Source organism: Perna viridis, chromosome 7 (genome assembly GCF_037379345.1).
Source record: "Perna viridis isolate PV_CMFRI_1.1 ecotype Kerala chromosome 7, ASM3737934v1, whole genome shotgun sequence".
Taxonomy (NCBI): Eukaryota; Metazoa; Mollusca; class Bivalvia; order Mytilida; family Mytilidae; genus Perna; species Perna viridis.
The window spans coordinates 36,691,610-36,712,618 of NC_142451.1; the positions used below are offsets into that span (position 1 = coordinate 36,691,610).

Genomic DNA, 21,009 nt, shown 5'->3' on the forward strand with positions numbered 1-21,009 from the left:
CCGTGTAAAAATATAAACGCCATGAAATAGATAAAACCATGTAGTGGAGTCCAAAAAGCTGACAAAAAATACTGGCATCCTTATGACTAAAATAAAATATGGCGGGATAATTTATGATACGAAGAGTTGTTACTGAATGGCTATGTCTTACGTTTTTTTTTTTTTTGTTTTTTTTTTGTTGTTTTTTTTTTTGTGTTTTTTGTTTGTTTGTTTGTTTGTTTGTTTTGTTTTTATTATATTATTATTTTGCATGTGCATTCATCTCACTGAATACAAATTGTAATATCAATTTTAACAGCGCTAATGGTAAACGTTATTCGTAAAAGCAGAAACACATAATATATTACTGTATATCTGTTCACCATAGTATTGTATGTTATAGTTGATAGCCTCTTGTTACAGCCCTGTACTGTCTGAGTGTATAATATAATCTAAAATCTGACATAAGCGAACAAAAATAGTGGTTTTGTGCGCCTTGTCTGCAGGTGCAATCATGTACCTGGTGGCTGTTGAATGTGCTTTTTGTTTCTAATCTAAGATTTTTTCAAATACGTACCGTGTATCAGAATGTGCTTGAACAGTTATACAATAGGAAATGAAAACATTTTTCTATGTTTAATTTATGGAGGATAAAGGTCGGATATAATTACATGTTCTTGTTACGTCAATAGATACAACATGTACATTACGAGTCCACTTTTCAACCGAATTTTCTTATCATGACAAATTTTATATTGAAAACAGTTTGCTACAGTGGATTTTGTATTAAGGAATAAAAATCTAGACTTTTAAAGCAATCTGGTGTATGTCAGATTTTTTTTCTTTATTCATACTAAATTAGATAATTAATTTCTCCTTTTAAGTTAGGAAAATATGATGAACTTAACTGACACTTAACATAGACCTTGGATTATATTAGCACTTATTGTCATGTTCATAATATAATATATTCACGATCAATGACGTATAATCTGTTTGTTGTTCATGTGGTAGAAAGAGAAGAGTTCCGAGAATTTATCGGTCAATTTCTATCTAAAAAATTCACGAAATAAAATAAAATCCACCAAAGGGGGTCAAACCTCCGTAGTCCCTGCCCCCGCCACCGATCATGTTCTGTTTATTTTGAAAATCGATCAGGTATTGATTTTTTTTTTTCAGCTTTTCATGCGTTCACTGTTATTGTAATGACAGCAATGATCTACATGTACATGTAATGTGTAATGTTAAGTACTTTCAAAACTTATATATATGCACAATGAGCGACTTGTAGTTCAAATAAAAAAGATCAAATTTGAACAAAACTTTTCACACCAGAAATTAAAATAAAAGACTGATAAGGATGATTTATAATGACAGTTGATTATCTCGTCTCAGGACTTACACTTAAATAGAGAAAAGTTATGCAAGTGCATGTACGGTTGAACGGGACAGTGACTTCTGATGTTTATTGTGTATAGGTACAGAGAAACATACGAAGTATAAATGTCCTCAATTTCTGTACGACTTTCCCATATCTGGACTACCACATGATGTACACGAAGCATACGAAGAGAAATCAGAAACACATCTTCACGCTATAAAATAGAATAGACAAATAATTCGAATACATGGGTTTTTGTTTCATTTATTCCAGCTTTTCTTCTTCTATGATCTCTGCAATATTTCCATGGAAAATGTTGGACAACAGAACATTTATTATTTCTTTCTGTGATACATGTCGTTAATTATACCGTGTATGGTATACATCCGTTCCAACTGCTTGAAATGAGTATATTTTAGCCCCTACCTCGTTAATCACATACAGCGGTAATTAAAGACGCAAATTATTGTCCCTCACAGTTCCATAAATTTCTATACACTGGATATTGTTCATAAATTTCACACTAAAAAGGGAAGAGGGTTGTTCAAATGTTTTATAATGTCTCAGAACTAACCCGAAATCAAAGAAAAGTAATGGATGGACCCAAACATGCATGTAAATATGCGGCCGAGCAGACTGTGTGTCACCTTTGCATTTTGTATATTTTTATGTTGCTACAAGATTGAAGTCATCACTACAGAAGTTTTATGGTCGTCATCATAAACTCGTGGATCGTTATGGTGTATCCATCAACACCGTGAAAACTGATTTATTCAACGGGTCATAGTTTTCTTTTCCTTGTTTGTCTACCCCGGACTTGACTTTTTATGAGCAACTCGGCGGGTGTTTCTAGAAAAGCAGAGGACGCTTACCTTACCGGTGCACCTGGTCCATGCTCCCAGTTTTTAGTGGAGTCCGAGTTGCTCATTTACTTTTGTTGCTTTGTGTGTATGCTTTTAGTTACTTTGTGTTCTTTGTTGTGTGTGTCTGTTTTCCATGTCTGGTCTTTGTCCCTGGATTGAATTCTTTTGATTACCGCTATAACCTTGTTCCCTTGATTACTCTTTGATACGGAGAAGCACTGTTTAAACGGCGGCATATTGTGGTCATTCATTTTACATAATATCAGTATGGTCTGATCAGTTTCTATACGAATTTCCAATATTTTAATTACTTGTGTATGTAACTGGTGGAGCTTTTGAATCAGAAAGGCGCATTTAGAATAAAATCGTATAAATAATAAAATACTTATAAGTATTATTAGTATAGTCCACTAAACTGTAAAGAGATATTTCCCTATAGTCAGTAAAATGGTGTTAATTTTATTTGTTCTTGAAACCAAGCCGCACTTAATGAATAAGTTACAAGTAAATGAAATCATTGTAATGGCTCAAGCAATTCGAAATCGCTTAAAATAGAGTTTTTTTTTTCTGCTAATAAAATTGGTTCGTACGCTGAATACCCATAGCTTTTGTCTGTCTTAACATTTTTTTTTTATAAAATAGGGAGTGATATCAAGTAGCTACAAGAATATTTGCATCAATATTTAATTTCAAAAGGTATAGATCAACATAGTTTACAGAATTTAGGACAGTATTTCGCAGCCGCTGGTGAACCTGGTAAACACAATGTTCCAGTAGCGTTTAGATCGAGGCAGTTTACAATGGTAGAGTCTTGGCATGGCCTAATTTGGGAGGTCGTGGGCTGGCGTGTTGTAGGTTGAGTGGTGGCGGGCCTGTGGGTAGTTATAGGAGCGGATGTGGCTTTGGTACTTGACCTCTGTCCGAAATTGAAATCTGGCGTAACTGCTATTGATGGAGGAGTCGTGCCCGGAGCTGAACCAACACTGGTATCTGAAAAAAAAAAATGACATAGATCATAATGTGCTTCCGCTAAATCTGTCGGTTTGTGGTTCAAACTTACACTATGAATATGAATATCAGTGCAAAAATATACGACATTGTACTTAATAATTCAGGAAAATAATACACTTAACTGCATTTTCAAAACTACATGTAGTTTCATTTGTAGAATTACCAAATGAAAATAAAATATTCAAAATGCAAGTCTTTACCATATGCAGCTTGATACGACCATTTAGCAGATTGAACAAATAGTGGACACTTACCTAACTTATTTTCGTTATTTTGATGCTTTGATGCGACTTGTCATATATTTATTGTCTAGTTTTGAAAAACAAAATCTATGAAAATTCTAATAACTTGCTATTTACCGTGATATTGCTAGTACTAAGAAATAAATTTTCCCTTATAATAAATCATATAACGAAATATGTCACAGAGACAACAACCCTTCTGGGATGAAAAATGTCAGCTCAAGGCCATCCATAGGTCTTCAATAAACGACAAAGAAACCCTCACACCACAAGGCAGGCCGCAGCTGGCCCCAAAACAAAATTATACACGGGTACAGCGAAATAGTTGCCCTTATAAACTCCAGCAACATAAAGTAAACTGAAAGCGAAGCAAGACATGTAGAAGCCAGATACTCCTGACCTGGTGGTGTTAAAGTACTTTGATATGATCACACCCTCCCCCTGTTGAAATCTGGCCACTGTGGAAAAAAATATTACACTATTTAACACACAAACAAATCAGTTCAACCAAAAAGGTGTGAAGTCCCTTGTTAAAACAGATATATGTATAAAGAAACTGATTAGAAGTTACACAAATGCACAAAGGACTACCAGCAGTTCATTGACATGCCAGCTTTAGACCAGTTTAAACCTACAAAAAGTTATGTCCTCATTGCAAGCAGTATTATTCCCAATTCTTCCCATGTGGGGTCGAGAACTTTGGTATATCATAAATCATACAAACTGGACACAACATGAGATGTTATGCCGAAAACTGCTTTTAAATATATTGTGTTAGTTTCGATGTAAAGACAATATGAACAAATCAGTGTTAATATCAAAGAGTCTATCTTTAACGATTTGGCAACCATATCATAACTGCGTAGTATTCCTTACGAATGAAGTCAATTCAACGGTTTAGTCAATTTATTGGGTGGGTATTGAGCTTTCCGCGTTTTGTGAAGAACATTATCATAAAATATAGGGTAGGAGATACCCTCTCATCTTAATCATTTACAAGTACATTTGTATTTGAGAATGACATTCTTGTATTGATGGAAAAATTTGCGGATGTTTTTACCAGCTTCTGATAACGAAAACCTTGATAACTTTACACTTCTGTTCTTTTTTCAGTTTTGCATCATAATGTTACACTTTGTAGAAAATGCACAAAACATACCTTCGCAAAGATGCTTGTTACAACCTTGATTTTTACAACACATGTTGCACAGTTGGGTACTTCTTGTGTGCGGCAACAGTTGCTCTAACAACTCACATTTCTAGAATAAAAAGAATCCTGATTTGATGATTAAACTTTTAATTAGATTAATATTTAATGACAGGTGTAATATATTAGGGGAAAATAGTATGTCTGTTTCATGCTACCCTACCTACCTTAACCTTAAAAATTTCATTGCCGTTTTGTCTCAATGACCGTTAAAGTCTAGACTGTTTCCCCATTAAAATGTTTTCGAAAAATAAAATTAATTTCTGCACTTACCTACCATATTTTGTTCTTTCTGGTAACAGGAAACAAGACTTATATTATTTTGCCTTACTAGATATCATTGGATTATAATTCAGACTCATTTCACTGATCCTGCATAGTACAAGACCAACAGACCAGAAGCATGATCGAGTTGGGGCGACAACAAGTCAGAAAATAGCTTGCCAGGAACCTCTAGCCTTGCTGTAGTAATTGAGGCACAGTTATTACAGATACTTTGCGGAAATGCCATGCAAAGACACGATAAAACAGTATATTTTCATACCAAGATAAGTCAAACCCATAGTTTTAACTACATTGAGTCCCATTTAATGTTGAAGAAAGAGTATTGAATGGAACCAAGATTCTAGAGGAAAAGAATGCTATTAAGGGATGATCAAAAGTAGATGTTCTACGCCGAAGAAGTGACAAAGTGACAAAAAAGGAGTCTGCATTTATTAGACAAATATATGCATAGGGGAATTCTACTTCATTTTTATTGGAATGCTAAATTGAAAGCCTGTATGGACACTTATAAAGTTTAGTTAATATTTTATTCTTATTATTTCAGTTTAAAAAATAGGTGTTTTGCACCGAGACAGGACATAACTTTCCTCAAAATAAAAGAAAAAAACAGGATACAAAATTTCATCCTGTCCAAACATTTTTTTGTTGAGCAAATAAAATATGTTTAAATTAAACATTTTAAGCCAAATCAAATGGTTTCTGCACGTTTCTCAATACTAACAGTTTGACTGAGTTATCTACCTTGATCTTTTCGCACCCTAGGCGAAATCTTTTCTGTAACTGTGCATTGACAAACTCTTGGGTAAAACACATCTGCAAAAAAAAAAACACACAGACAAGAACAGCAAACATGGACAACAGGTAATAGTTTTACAAATTAACAGTAGTGTCGTTAACACTTATTGTTTTATTAAGTGCTGAAATCTGTTAAAACTAGATAAAATTATAAAAAAAAATATCATACTCTGAAAAAAAAGTGCGAATTTCACAACTTTGGCAAATAGTCAATGGTCTAATGAAGATACAATAACAGATCTTTCGTCTTAGAAGTGTCAGAGGATGCAGAAAAGAGAGTTCAAATTAGGGGAAATGTTATTCCTGAGATGATGGAATTGCAATGCATTTCATATAATCTATACCTCGAATTACTGACACATAAAAAGAAATTTATGCCATATCTGCATTCCAAATAACATTTTGAATAATATACCATGGAAGAACTAGTGTTTTTTTACAACGATGCACCCACTGCCTGATTCTTTCAGAAAAAAGTACAACTTTATAATTATACGATTTACGGTTAAGCAAGAAATAAAAAGTGTACATTTATACATATCATTACACATTTAGGTATACGTACGAGCCTTGGCTAACATGGACCTCATATATGTAGTAAAATTTGTCTACACTATGAATTGATGCATTTTTAATTAAGTCGCGTTTGCAGTTTATGGACAATAGCGCCCGGCACGACCTGTACGGCAGTTACGTTAGGGTGCTACGCCTCTGTAGGGGAAGGGGTTATCGTATTACACTGCGTTTAGTACTTCATGAAATATTACTATCAAATTATTAAATTATACCTTATACAGTATTAATAAGTTATAAAATATTGAGCATTTAAATTAAATTCAAATGTTTTACTGAGTTTTAGCAAAATCCGAGACACAAGAGCACTAACCTCGTCCACGCGACACTCGACCATCGCCGTACAATCCAAGGGTCGGGCTACATCTGAACATTGTAAACACAGGTTACCACCAGTAGCTACAAATACATTTTATTCAGTTTGACCAGTTTCAAAACTAATAGTCTGCCTTGTAATAATGAAGCATTACAGCCATCGTAGATGCACTATACTAAGTTATTTCTCTCTTTTTTTTTAATTCATACTGTTTAATTCTGAATTAACATGCTGGGACCTAATCAGTGGCAGATCGACCGGTTCCGGGGGTTAAATCACTTTTGCACTGAGCTACGAGTCATATTTCTTGATAGGCGACTGTTAAAGACCATGAATTATCTACTCTGGGTTTAAGGTAAATGTTTAGAATTATTTAAAAAAACAACAAAATATTACAGCTAATTTCTAAGCCTTGTAGTTTTGTCTAGCTAAACCAGGTTTAGGTAAATAGGGCTCAGTAAGGATTACCAATACTTAGTTATTGTTTGATTAATTAACCTCTACTTTTATGTGTCTATTTACTTTCGCTTCTTTTGATTGTTTACACTAAATATAAAGCAAAGAAATCTGTAAACTAATTTGGCAAATCAAGAGACCAATGCAGGGGCTGATCAAGAAATTTCGAGGGGTTAGTTTCCCTCTTGGATCCACCACTGCCACGTGTACTACAACTAATTTTGCATGGTCATATAATGTACATACCATTTGTATGAACGCAAGCATCAACATTGCATTTTTCAGCCTTACAGCACTTTTCACACACGTGAAGCTGCCCTGACCTCTTCCCAAAACCATCAGAAATAGCAACCTTACAAAGCTGCCAAAAATAACATTGAATTACTAATATACTTTACATACAGCAATTTAACATAAAAAACAACAACAAAACAAAACAAAAAACGAGGTGTTAATCCGATAATATTCTGTTAAGCGTAATTTCAAGGACAGCACAATAAGGGTATTTGCGCCATTTCATCGATAGTTAATTTTAATTTAAGCAGCAACTCGGCTGGTATTTCGAGAAGAGCACGTGAAGCTGGAGCCTGAGAAGGTGCGTTTACTTCGTTGTGGAACCTGGTTGGTTCATGCGAAGTCCATGCAGGTTGTTCGAATGTTGAATGTTAGATGTAGTTTAAGTGCGCCCAAATTTTGTTTTTCAACGATTACATTGAATTTGTAATATAAAAAAATTAATTTCTAATATTAAAAAATCGTAATTTAATACAATTTCTGATATCAGGAAATTATTTATATTAGAAATTCAATTGAATTTTCAATATAAAAAATTTAACATCAATAAGGGTTTTGTGATATTAGAAATCAAATTTGTAATACTAAAACATGAATTTGTTATGTTAAAAAAAAATCATTTTTTTTAATTTTAGAAAACACCCATTTTTATCCACTTGTCCATAGTGGCAGATCCAGTAGCAGGGTTCGGTCGAAGGGAGTAAACTTTGGTCAATGTATATCCATAATTTTGCCAATAAAAAAGAGCAAATAATAGTCTAGAAATCCCTTTTATAAATTGCTGAATCCGCCTTTGAAATGGCCCTCCCCGGCTCCTCTGGTCATACTTACATCTTCTGACTTGCAACCAGTATTATAAAACACGTTCAAATCATCGTCAATGACTTGTTCTGTATAGCAGATCTGAAAATAAACACCAGCCTTTAAGTTACTCATTATCATTAACCCCCCCCCCCCAAAAAAAAAAAACAAAACAAAACAAAACAAAACAAAACAAAAACAAAAAACAAAACAAAACAAAACAAAAAAAAAAACAAACAAAAACAAAGAAATATTTTTACACCTTTGAAACGTCACAATATTTGATATTAACACAACAATGTGAAAGTCAATAAAGGCACTATCTATTTTGTCAGAACAATTATGTATTAAAGCTGGGGAAACATCGTCTTCCTATATATCAGTAATTGTTATATGGGATGACAACATTGTGTCGGTTTTCTGTGATGAGGGCCCGGGATCTTATATTATACTTTTGATTGGTGGGTACTACGTATAGTATAACGTTCAACTTGTCAGTATTAAAGAGAAGTAAGAATTCTTCAAATGAGATTTTACTAGCAAAAATGGCCTAAATTCTCTTAAATCTTTAATCGTCTCATCTATAAAAGTTACATAACTACACTCGTTTCACGTACAAATATGTCTCTTGGCTTCTTGGAAGTACATTTACGAGCCTCTCCATGGATAATGTATATTATAGTACCCCAAGTACACTCCCAGGACAAACTCTATGCATATCTCCGAGATCTTTCATCGTAACTAGCTTCCTTATACATCTCTCGATCATCTAAAACTCCGTGTGCGCGCACCTTAGTAATTATGTTTATTTTGTACATCTTGTTCTCTCGAGCGTTCCATAATTACATACCCTTGTCCATTCTCTTTGAATTCTCTAACCAATATTTCAATTCCCCCTTTCAACATTCCTATCCAATTATATGCAACTTCACAACTCTCACATCTCTCTGCGTGACGTATATGTACGTACCTCTCCAGCTGTGCACTCTTTAGTTTGAACACAATATCGTGGTTCGAAAATGCCGAGACATGACATACATCGCAGGGCTGAAATGAAGGAGGTTTTCATTTTTAACGGATGTGAAGATTTCTTGTTGCAGCCATAAAGGACAAAACTATTGTTTATTTGTACAGTGTTTATCAAGGTTCAAGTTTTGCCACCATAATGCATTTACATGTATTTGTTACCATCATTACATTGTATGTAAATTGTATTTTATTGTAGACGTAAAAGTTTCATTGTTGTGATCATGAAGAAAATCGTTGTTTTGGTTAAAAAGCGTGCCATTGTGTCATAAAGCGTTTCATTGTTGCGGTCATAATGTGTGTCATTATTACTGTCATAAAAATTTCAGTTTAACCGCCTTCATGCATGTCATTGTTGCTGTCTTACTTGTAAATCATTTCATTGTTTCGGTCATAAAAAGTTTCATTGTTGGAGTCATCGACAGATTCTATTATGCGGTCATAATGCATTTATAGTTTCATTGTTGCGATCTTGAAGAGTTTCATTGTTGGCGTCGTATAGCAATTTAATGATGCGATCACAATGCTTGCATTTTTTATTCATTGTTGTCGTCTTAAAACATTCAATTATTTCAGTAGTGTCATAAGTAGATTTCACTGTTGCTGCCATAAAGAGTTTCAATGTTGTCGTCATAAAGGGTTTCACTGTTGTCCTCATAAAAAAATTCAAGCATGCTATCATAATGCATGTCATTGTTGACGTCTGAAATAATTTCATTGTTGACGTAACAATGAGAATCAATTATGCGATAATATAATTTGATTGTGGTCATCAAAATCCATTAAGCGTTTGATTGTTGCAGTTATGTCATAGTGTATGACATTATTTGTGCCATACATATATTTGTTGTTGCGATCATAAAGATTTTCATTGTTGTTTTCAAAAAGCAATTCAATTATGCAATCATAATGCATGCAAATTTTGTCGTCATAAAGAATTTCATTGTTGCATTTATGTCTCGATTCAAGATTCAAGATTTTAATAAGATAACTCGGGCATAATGAATATGTAACATGAGAGTTTGTCATATATACACATAAAATAATACATTCAACGTAATAAAATAATATTATAGTATTCACAATAACAATAGACAATATGACTGTATTATTATAAAAAGAATAGCTGCATTATTTTGAAACCACGTGGAAAAGAATGATACTTGGTCTTTTGTATAAAATAGCTAAAACTTTCTCTAGTACGTAAAACTTTTATAACATACCTTCGACTTCTAAAAGACAAGCTACCAGAACTGGAATCATGAGAAAATATAAAAAATTACATTTGAAGAAAACTGAAACCTTTTGTTCCAAAAAAAAAAATATTATCATCCAATGAAAAATAAGAACGACAGACAAATGTGTATTATAGTATTCTCTGATTGCAGACTTATCATCATCATAACTCATTTTGTTTTGAAAAAAAAAAACCATAATATTAATTTCGTTCGCCCAAACCTGACATTTATGACGGGTCAGAATTTATTAGCCATGTACTCTTATGAAGTCAAAAATGGTAAAATCAGAAACACTATTTATGATAGCTCTGCACGTCGACAGGCACCTGTTTTTATGGTAAGAAAAACACTTTTCTTTGTTTCTGTTTCGTCTATTAATAAACCATTACCATTAGACAATTATCGTTCAAGGTATATCTACTCACAAAACACAACAACATAAGGGTGCCATATAAACATAAAATAGAGATAAACTCTAACTTAAGGTTAATCTCTGTGTAAAAATGAATAAAAAAGTATAATCGATAACAGTTTGTTTGTTTGTTTGTTGGGGTTTAACGTCCGAGCAGCAATATTTCAGCTATATTCAGACAAACACTCCTCGATAACAGACACACACACATAAAAAACGAGTCGTGAAAAGAAAGCCTTCAATTTAGGACAGATGGACAAAATTAAAAGTGACTTGGACGAATTAAGCATCCCGCCCAGTTTTGACTGGGTATGCAACAAGCTTTTTATTCAATTTTAAGACGAGATTGATGGTTTCAGAGTTATTTCATGCGGAATCATTTTGGAATTAAAATCTAGATCCGACACTCTTTAGTGGAATTTTAAGAGCGTTTCTGAGAAATCCCCAAGTCTTGTGATATTGCAGAAACATAGCATATCCCATGGCCTGAAGATATCAAATACAAACTGTTATAGTTACCCGTATCACTACTAGAAGAAATTGAAACAAAGAAAAGTGTTTTTCTGACCATAGAAACAGATCCATGTCGACATGCCGAGCTATAAAAAATTCTGCATGTTCCCGAGACTTATTTATTTACTTACTTATTATTTAACTTATACTGTGGCGGTATCTTTTCAGGGAAACAAATACTTTGAAAATGTGATTTTTTTCGTAAATCTCTTATCATTAGGAGTCATTTGAAAAAAGTTATTGTATATCTTATTTGTAGCACTTACTAACCTGTCACGATTTGAACCCAATTTCTATGTGGCATTGTACCGGGATAAGCGGAGATAAGGAAGACATACTATTCATATCTCAATATATATAGCTCAATACATCGTCAAAGTTTTCCAACGCCCAAAACTACGATAATAGCATTATTTCCCCTTTGTTTGAGGGATATGCCATGGTGCCTGGCATGCTTCCTAAAATTGGAACTCCCTCGATTCTCTCTTGGTAGCTTGCTCGTGCTGGAAATCGTGAGTTCTATCCCCGGCTGGGTCCAGCTTCTCTGTCAAGCGTCCAGCATATAGCAGAAAGATTTATGGCTTGTTTGCTCGGAGTCAGAGTAATACCCGAGTGGAGTGACAGCATCCAACGGGTTGTGTTTATGTGCGATATATAGCAGATTAAAAATTTGCCTCTGTTTGTTCGACTTGCATGAGCAGAGTCTTTTGGATTGACCAAACGTTATTGTCCTGAAATCTGCCAATGGACGTTGAACTACAATCAATCAATCATTCCATTAATCAATCAATCAATCGTTTTGGTGGCAATATTTTTGGGGGCATAAATATTTTTTATCCCACGCCAATTGACTCACAGGCGCGTAGCTGCCGTTAGGCAAAAAAGCTTTTGCCTGCACTTAATTTTGCCAATTTTTTTTGGAGATAAAATACATCCAGGAGAGGCATAAATGATGCTCTAAAACGCTATCTCCGCGGAGCGTCGGGGTCCCCCGGACCTACTGGGGACCTTAAGCGGCCCCCAGACCCCCTGCCGTAATTTTGCCTACACTTCAATTTGGCCTCAGCTACGCGCCTGACTCAATGGAAAGGATGTTTGTTACACCTGAAATTGAATATTTTGTTAAAAACACATATGTAAATTTGTTTTAACTATTGGAAAAACGAGGATTCTGTACAAAGATACCATTACTCAAATTCTTAATTTATTTATAAATATACTGATTGAATAGTGCTATCAAAAGTATGCGCGTTAATCAACAGTATCAAACTCTTTGATAATATTTCATGGTTAAAAATATATGGTGATGACACCAAGATCAATTGATCATTGGTTGGAAAAGGACTACCCGGAAAAAATATGCCGCAGTTTAACTACGATGTTTTTTTATCCAATTGGCGCGAAAGGACGATGCCCTTTCGCAGTACCCTTTGAACAGTGAAATGATGTATGGTGTCATGTTTGGGACGGACTATGTCATACAGAACCCCTTACACTACAGCATACAATGTACATTATAATTACAAACATGATGGCGACATCAAAATTGGGGGAAATAGATTAGTAATTTTACGAGATGCACTTATGTTTTGACATTGATATAGTAGATTCACATAGGCGGATCCAATCTTTTTTATTTAAAGACATTGAGGAATGCCCCAAAAGCGATATAAAAATGTAGTTCGATATATTATGATGCAATTTAGTCAATAAGCATTCTTTTGATTAAAATAAGAATTTCACATTTTCCTACAAGATGAAAATTTGGGGCACCGGGATCCGATAGGGTCCCCTTCAGAAAATCTCTGGATTTGCCACTGAATAACAATGTCATAATGAATTCAGCTGATAAATAATTGCTTATTATAGTTCTTCAAACTATGCTCTAATACGATATTCATGTATAGACAGGCGAAAGATGAAAAATATCCGGAATGATACACCCATCTCTCTCAACATCGATTATACAGTTAGAAAACTAATTGACCAATCAAAAAGCTCGATACATCCTCTTAGCAACAGAACGCCATCAACATAATTTGCTGTCGATTATCCTGTGTTTACAATGGACCAAACAAAACGTCCTCTTCTTATTCCACCAGAGTTTGGTACATATGCAGAAAAACATGGAATTTTCGATCTATACAAGGTATATGGGTTATCATTCTTGTATTTGAGAATGAAATCAAAGAATAAGCAAATAGAAAAACATTGTCATCGGTCGGATCATCTTGTGAATGTTTAATAATATCACTTTTTTATGTGTCACTAATAATTTTAAACAAACTTTGTGACTGAATATATGAGCTTGCATGGCAAGTGCAAGCTAGCGCACTCTTCAGGGTTCTGCTGAGGACTGTTGTTGCCCAATACATTAATTCACAACTCACTTGATATTTTGCTTGTCACCGAGCGGTCTAGCGTTAGATTCTAGATGGCAGAGTATAATTTTGTGAGTCAAATTGTGCCCCCCCTTTACACATGCAAATATGTGTATTCACTGATATTAAAATAAAATTTACAGACCTATATACTGACATAATTTCTTTTAGTTGAAGGCGCTCAGGAGGCAAACGACTTCAGAAAGATATAATTTTTGGGTTGATATTTGGTCATGAATAACTTTAGATAAGTAGAATTCAGTAAGAATTAAAACAGAGGAAAAACATATTATTTGCACAATGACATCCACATGTATTTTAAAATTTGGATGGAAAAAATGTCATCTCAAGGCCACCCATGAATTGTACATTCTTGATAATCATTAGTGGAAATGTCCTAACAGTACCTAAACCAATCCCTGCAACTATATTATAATTGTGATCAGTCAATCGGTCAGCTTTCAATCAGTCATCAAACCATTAACTGGTGATTGTTTCAGTACTCTTGACTGTTCATATAATTATGTTTAATTATTTGTTTGTTTGTTTGTTGTTTTTTTTTTTTTTCATTTTACACAGATTTATTAAATAACATAGATTTAAACATTAGTTGTTTTTCTTTTATATTTCCTTATTTTAATCAAATGAAATCATGAATTTAATATTTGAATTCTAACCAAAATTACATTTGTAATAATAGATTTGTTCCAGTGAAAATTTTGAAATTTACATGAATTAATTATCCATTATTTCACATGACAAAAACTTGATCAGATTGGTCATCAGCGATCAGTCTTCAATTGTTCATCGATCAGCTGACAACTCAGAGTTGAGTAGTTGTGCAAATTGATTGGTTCACCAAACTTCAGGGACTGTATATGCTTAACTGTGTCATATTATAAAAAGTTTCATTCTACAATTTTTTCAGCGGTTGATGGAACAGCTTCTGATCAACAAACCAACAGATCCATTGGCTTTTCTGGTAGAACTACTGAAGAGGGACAATAATGATGGTATAGTATTATATGTTTACTACTATTTATATTTTAATTCTGTATTTAAAATACTTCAACCTACAAACAGTGAAAAGTTACTCTGAAAATGTGTCAAAGCTTGATGAATTATATTTCCAATCAATAATTACATGTACATGTATGGAACTTTATGACCTAACATTGTTTGATTGCTATTGAAAAATAAAAAAAAAAAGTGATCTTAATTTGTTTTATTCCAGTGCCACAAGTTGTTATCCTTGGTCCACCAGCATCAGGAAAAAAGACAATGACAAAACTCTGTGCTAACAAACTGCGTACAGCACACCTAACAGAAGATAACATGATTGCTGAAGCAGAGACAGATACTAAAAATAAAGCACAAGAGTTGATCAAGAAAAATCAAGTAAGCATTTGCCAACATGCTTTAAGAAAAAAAATGTTTAAGAGGGAAAGTGTAGGGAACATTTTGCACAACTTTGGTGCAATATATAGTCGAACTTGGATTAGTTGAAATCTTGGATAACTCAAACTAATTTCTCAGTCCCTGCAAACCCTTGCCCACCTCACCCCATTTTTGATTCCCCTTTTGTTAATATAAGGGTAACAAAATTACATAATACTAATTGGATCGTAATCAAGTCAAGTAAAAAATAAATCTGGCAAAATAGATAATACACCACCGGAGCAGCTGGTACTGCAATGGTTCTGACTTGGTACAGGCATTTCAAATGAACTGGTGGATTAAATCTTGGTTTTACAGCTCACTAAACTCTTTAAAATCATACATCAGAATTCACACCATCAGTTATATTGGATTAAATTTTACAGATGAATTGCATTTGTTTAAATGGTATCTTAACATTATGTTACACGTCAAACAGACGATAGTAATTGTGTTTCAACAACTAAATTTTTACTGCTATTGAATTTGAAATAATTTGATGATACTCTTGATTTGAGTGATTCAAAGCAGCATTTTATGTACTAATGTACCCCTGAAACACTAGTTGTTGCTCAGTATTTACAACACAATATACAACACACATAAAATATCTTTCGATATGAAATGCAAATCATTTACAAAGTACCTGATAAAGTGAAATACATGTACATGTACAAGTGCAACAAATGATGTAAAAGCAGAAACAATTATTGACCAAACTTTTTCCAGGTTATACTCGGACTTGGATGACTCGAACCTTTTGTCCTGGTCCCTTAGACTTTGACTTAACAAGTTTTGACTGTATTTGTAAATGTCATCACTGATGTTGAATGTTCTTCAATTTAGTATAAATGAAATGATTTACACGTACAAGTAATGGTACATAAAATATGCTAAAGCCAAATTATCTTTTTTGTCATTAATCAAATATTCTTTTTAATTATGAAAATTAAGTCTTGATCAAGTGAAAATGTAGAATTTTTCTACCGTGTATTATTTTTTCCAGTATTCTTTTTCTACCGTGTATTATTTTTTCCAGTATTCTTTTTCTACCGTGTATTATTTTTTCCAGTATTCTTTTTCTACCGTGTATTATTTTTTCCAATATTCTTTTTCTACCGTGTATTATTTTTTCCAGTATTCTTTTTCTAATATAGAGCTTGAAATATTAGAAATCTAATGCAACAATGCAACAGTTGTTTCAATAGACAATACAAATAACGTAATCCTAAGACCAGGCTGTCAGTAGCGGACTTGTCTACTAGTCAAACTTTTCAAAAGGCTTAGTCTCAATTGAATATAGTGTGGTTGTTGATTGTTCAAATGTACTATTGAAATGATAACTTCATTTGCCGGTAACTGTTGTTTACTTGAAGTTTATAAATATTTTATAGACAGTGCCAACTGAGATATGGGTGAAGATATTGAATGACAGAATGAAGCTTGCTGATTGCATCAAGAAAGGATGGGTAATGGAAGGATTTCCCCACACAAGAGAGCAAGCTTTGGCCTTGCAGTCTGCTGGGATATATCCTAAACATTCAGGTAGTGTATATTTATCCCCTAGTCTAGATTTAGGTTTTTATTAAACATTAATGTTGGAAATTTAAAAATAAATTTGTATAGTTGCTAAGTACCATAAATAATTTCAGCAAAATCTAATATGTAGTTTTCAAAGTAGGCCATTTTGAAACCTTTTTAGTACAGATTTATGTACAGATTCCAAACTTTTTATGTTTACTTTAAACTGTATAATTCAATTGCAATTTTTGTCAGCACATATGTAGATTGAATTATAATTAAAAGGTTAAAAATATAATTGTCTAAGTTTGGGATTCAACACTTGATCTAGTGAGTGATACTCCAGTACTTGTTGACATACCTAGTTCCAGCCATTACATTGAACTGTTGTAGAAAGCCATCTGTATTCCTTTCATTAATATTCTTGTAGTGTTTAATAACAGGTTGGTCATCATGCGTGTGGACAAGAAAAACAATTAGCATGTATTTAAATTGTTTACATCAACTTTTTATCAATAGTCATCTTGGATGCTCCTGACACTGTTCTGATTGAAAGGGCACAAGGAAAGAGGGTTGACCCCAAAACGGGGGACATTTATCATACAACATTTGACCTACCCTCTAACCCTGAAATACAATCAAGGTTAGAGGAGGTGCCTGGATACAAAGAGGATGAAATGGTAAAGAAATTGATAGAATATCACCGACATATTGATGGAGTGCTAGACTGTTACAAAACAACTATAAAGACTATTAATGCTGATCAACCTAAGGCCGATGTGTTTTCACAAGGTAATGTGGAAGTGATGTATAAGTTGAGTATAGATCTGCTTTGCAAGATTAATTGTTTTGTTGTTGGGGTGGTGAAGCCACTTTGACTCAATCTTCTTGAAAATTTTTTTCAGTAGTGTAGAGTGTTTAAAAAAGAGTTTCATACCATAAGTTAAATTTAGTTTTCTTTTATACCTAAAAAAGTAAGATCATGAGTGATGAATAAATTGTTTGTTGTTTTTCTTCACTTGTTCACTTGTTTATTTACCTTTATGCAAAGATGACAAATTTTCTGCTGCATGCTTCAGTGTTATCTAATCCACATTGGGAAGTATATGTAAACTTTTTGTCTTTTCCTTTCAGTCTTTACCTACTTGTGTAGGAATCCCAGATCTAATGCACCACATACACCAAGAATTGTACTTCTGGGACCGACAGGATCTGGTAAAGGTGTGCAGGCTGCACTACTGGCAAATAAATACAATATTGTCAATGGTAAATTTAGCTATTATTTTAAAGTCCCATGTCATTTAAGTAGCACTCCAGCTAAGAATCAAGCAAAATGTGATTCATGGGTGAAAAGCCTGCATATTTTTATTTTTGATATTATGTTTGAATTGCCACAGTAAGCAGAAATTAACATTCAGTTATTCATATTACCCGTGTTCTTAGAAGATAAAAATTATATAGAATTCACTGTAGATTTCAAAATTAAGGGAGATAACTCTGTAAATGACACTCAAATACAATAGACACTATTGGCTTTTTAATTATCCCTGAAGAGCAGACAGATTTGAATGAATAATTATACATTTCATCTGATCATATATAGACCTTTAAAGCAACTTAATACCAAAAATTAAAATATGTAGACTTTTTTGAGGTGTATCACATTTTACAGAATTTGCATGACAAAGACTACTACTCAAATTAAATATTTAATAGTAATGATTAATCCCAGTTAAGTTTATCTAAAGAATTCTGTTCAACTAAATCAGAATAAAGTCTTCCACTGATGTTTTTTATCAGTGATAGATTCAGAAGTTCCAAATAAGTGGGCATCAACTGTCCTAAGAGGGGCCCATTTTAGTGATTTTCTTCATGTATATAACTGACCAACATGTTGGATCATAAAAGGCTGAAACCTCGAGGGCCTCTTGGGTCCGCTTATGTTAAATGTTTGTATTATTGATTTTGGTCTATAGACTTTTTAAAATGTATTGGGAGTTTTTACTGTGTTTTCACCACATTTTTCTATAATGAAAAATGACCTTTTGTTTGGAAATCAATTTCATGCTCCAACTTTTTTTCAGTATCTTGTGGTCAGTTGGTGAAGCAGGCCATTGCTGATGAAACAGAACAAGGAAAAGCAGCAATACCTTATGTAGACAAAGAAATGATGGGTAAGCTCTAATTGTAGCACAAATTTCATATTGCTGCAAGGAATCATCCTAAATAGTTATAGATATAGCTTCTTACATAACTATAAGTTGATTATGAAATTCTGCAATATAAATATCTCTGTTGGGTAAAATCTTATAATCCATCAGTCATAATATAAAATGCTGTTTCTCTAAATTCCAATACCCTTTTTAAATTTGACAATTTTTTCTAGCAAACCTGGAATTACTTTTTTTCTATATAATTATTTATTAAAACACATAATTCAACAGACAAGATGGTAAACAGTCAACCACGAGATAAAAAAATATTAGTGAATTACAAGTGATATACCAATTTGTATGAGTAAAACTTCATTTTTTAGTTCCGGATACAATTGTACAGAAGATAATCAGTGATAGATTGTGCCAGTTAGACTGTGTCAGTCGAGGATGGGTGTTACATGGATACCCTAAAACACGAGAACAAGGAGAAATGATGTCAAAAGAGGGATTAGCTCCTAACAGGTATACACAACAAAAATTTAAATGACATAGGACATATACCGAATGCTGGTAACTGTAGTGTTGAAGTTGAGAATGAAACTACCACAGTGAGCCTGAAAAGAAGAGATGTGATGTTCTGTCAAGACGTTCAAAATTAACATCATTCTGTTTATGCCCCAAGTCACAGTTGATTTGATGTAATTTTGTCATTGGATATTGCCAATATTTTTTAGTATCACAGCAGTCGCCTGACAAAGAGTATAACAGCCAGTAAGAACAATTAAAAAGATGAAGTTGCTGATAATTTGAATTACTTAGTTGATATTGTTGAACATTTTTACCTCAGAATTCTTTAAAAGGTGGTTCTGTGTGCTAGTTTCATCCATGTACAACTTTTATGTGTTTCTGATAGGACAGATTTCAGTTTTGTTGACTACTCTAAATATCTGAGAGTAAGAATTACATATAATAAGATGTATAATGAGTACAGGATAGACTGAAATCATATTAATCTCTAAAAGCACTTATAAACTTGGTTTGTCCTCATTTTGTTTTGTTCATTTTTTCGCTTTTGTTGAGGAAGAATCAACCTTTTAACACATAAATAATTCATGAGATAATATTGTAAATGGTTCTTCAACCATTTCTTATTGTATGTATTAGTAAAATTTCATATCTTATACTTTCAGAGTATTTTTCTTGAATGTTCCTAATGATTCAGTTATAGAGAGGCTAACATTACGATCTACAGATCCAATCACTGGCGACAGATATCACAGTCTTTACAATCCTCCACGTACCCAGGAAGTTAAAGATCGCTTGTGCAAACACCCAAAAGATTCAGAAGAGAAAGTGAAATCACGACTGGCCCAGTATCATACTTACGTCGAAGAACTAGCTGATTTGTATACATCAGGACAACAAATAAATGCCGACCAAGATCCACACACTGTATTTGAATGTATTGAGAGCATGATTGTTAATCCGCTGCCGAAAAAATTCTTATAGATTTTCAGTATATTATTGACATTTTTTCAACTCTTATGACAAGTATTTTTATGTCTAGATGAATATAAATTTAAATAACGATATCTATTTGCAATTATACTTTGAAAGACTATTGAAAAAAAAACCAAAATGTCATGTGAAAGCAGAAAATACTTTCAGTTGAAGATATTGACATCCAATAGTATTTGAAGAATTCTGATCTGTTATTAGGGACATAGTTTTATTACTGCCCTTTGTCTATTCTATAATATTATTTTGTATACTGTTGATATCATTCCATGCATTTTATGATAAATTATTAAGATATTTATTTTTTTTATATTTTGTTAACTCTATAATCATGATTCATTTGTAAATAAATGAATTATTGCCAGTTTTGGTACAAACATGCACATATGTTAGTAGTGCATTTAGGGGAACTTGGTTCAAATAGGATCATATTGTGCCCCTACTACATAAAAAAGTTTCATGAAACTCTGTTGCGACTTTTTTGTGTGGGTTATAATAAGTCTTGAATATGATGATCACATAAATGAATGTAACTGCTTTAAACACACATTTTAATGGCTTAGTTTTTACTTCTTCTGAGTTATTAACCACAGACAAGAGTTTA

General features: G+C 33.2%; 2 protein-coding genes across 3 annotated transcripts; one reads left to right on the forward strand and one right to left on the reverse strand.

The window, feature by feature from the left end:
- Positions 1-2,891: 2,891 nt before the first annotated feature.
- On the reverse strand, positions 2,892-11,742 carry LOC148612514 (uncharacterized). Of its 2 annotated transcripts, XM_088594039.1 has the most exons (10): positions 11,663-11,742; positions 10,453-10,482; positions 9,174-9,250; positions 8,234-8,305; positions 7,355-7,469; positions 6,650-6,735; positions 5,710-5,781; positions 4,636-4,735; positions 3,877-3,934; positions 2,892-3,213 (listed from the first exon to the last, which is right to left on the reverse strand). In XM_088594039.1, the coding sequence occupies exons 1-10, from the start codon at positions 11,694-11,696 to the stop codon at positions 3,045-3,047; spliced, it is 813 nt and encodes a 270-aa protein (XP_088450165.1). In that variant the 5' UTR covers positions 11,697-11,742; the 3' UTR covers positions 2,892-3,044. The 2 variants fall into 2 exon arrangements, with proteins under 2 accessions (XP_088450165.1, XP_088450164.1); XM_088594038.1 differs by lacking the exon at positions 3,877-3,934 and having other exon boundaries at positions 11,663-11,741.
- A 1,640-nt stretch (positions 11,743-13,382) lies between these two features.
- LOC148612515 (adenylate kinase 8-like) lies at positions 13,383-20,490 on the forward strand. The gene is made up of 9 exons (XM_088594050.1): positions 13,383-13,541; positions 14,702-14,786; positions 15,008-15,171; positions 16,605-16,755; positions 17,251-17,523; positions 17,866-17,997; positions 18,816-18,905; positions 19,268-19,409; positions 20,078-20,490. Exons 1-9 carry the CDS (start codon positions 13,458-13,460, stop codon positions 20,394-20,396), a joined length of 1,440 nt encoding a protein of 479 aa, XP_088450176.1. The 5' UTR covers positions 13,383-13,457; the 3' UTR covers positions 20,397-20,490.
- The last annotated feature ends 519 nt before the right edge of the window (positions 20,491-21,009 follow it).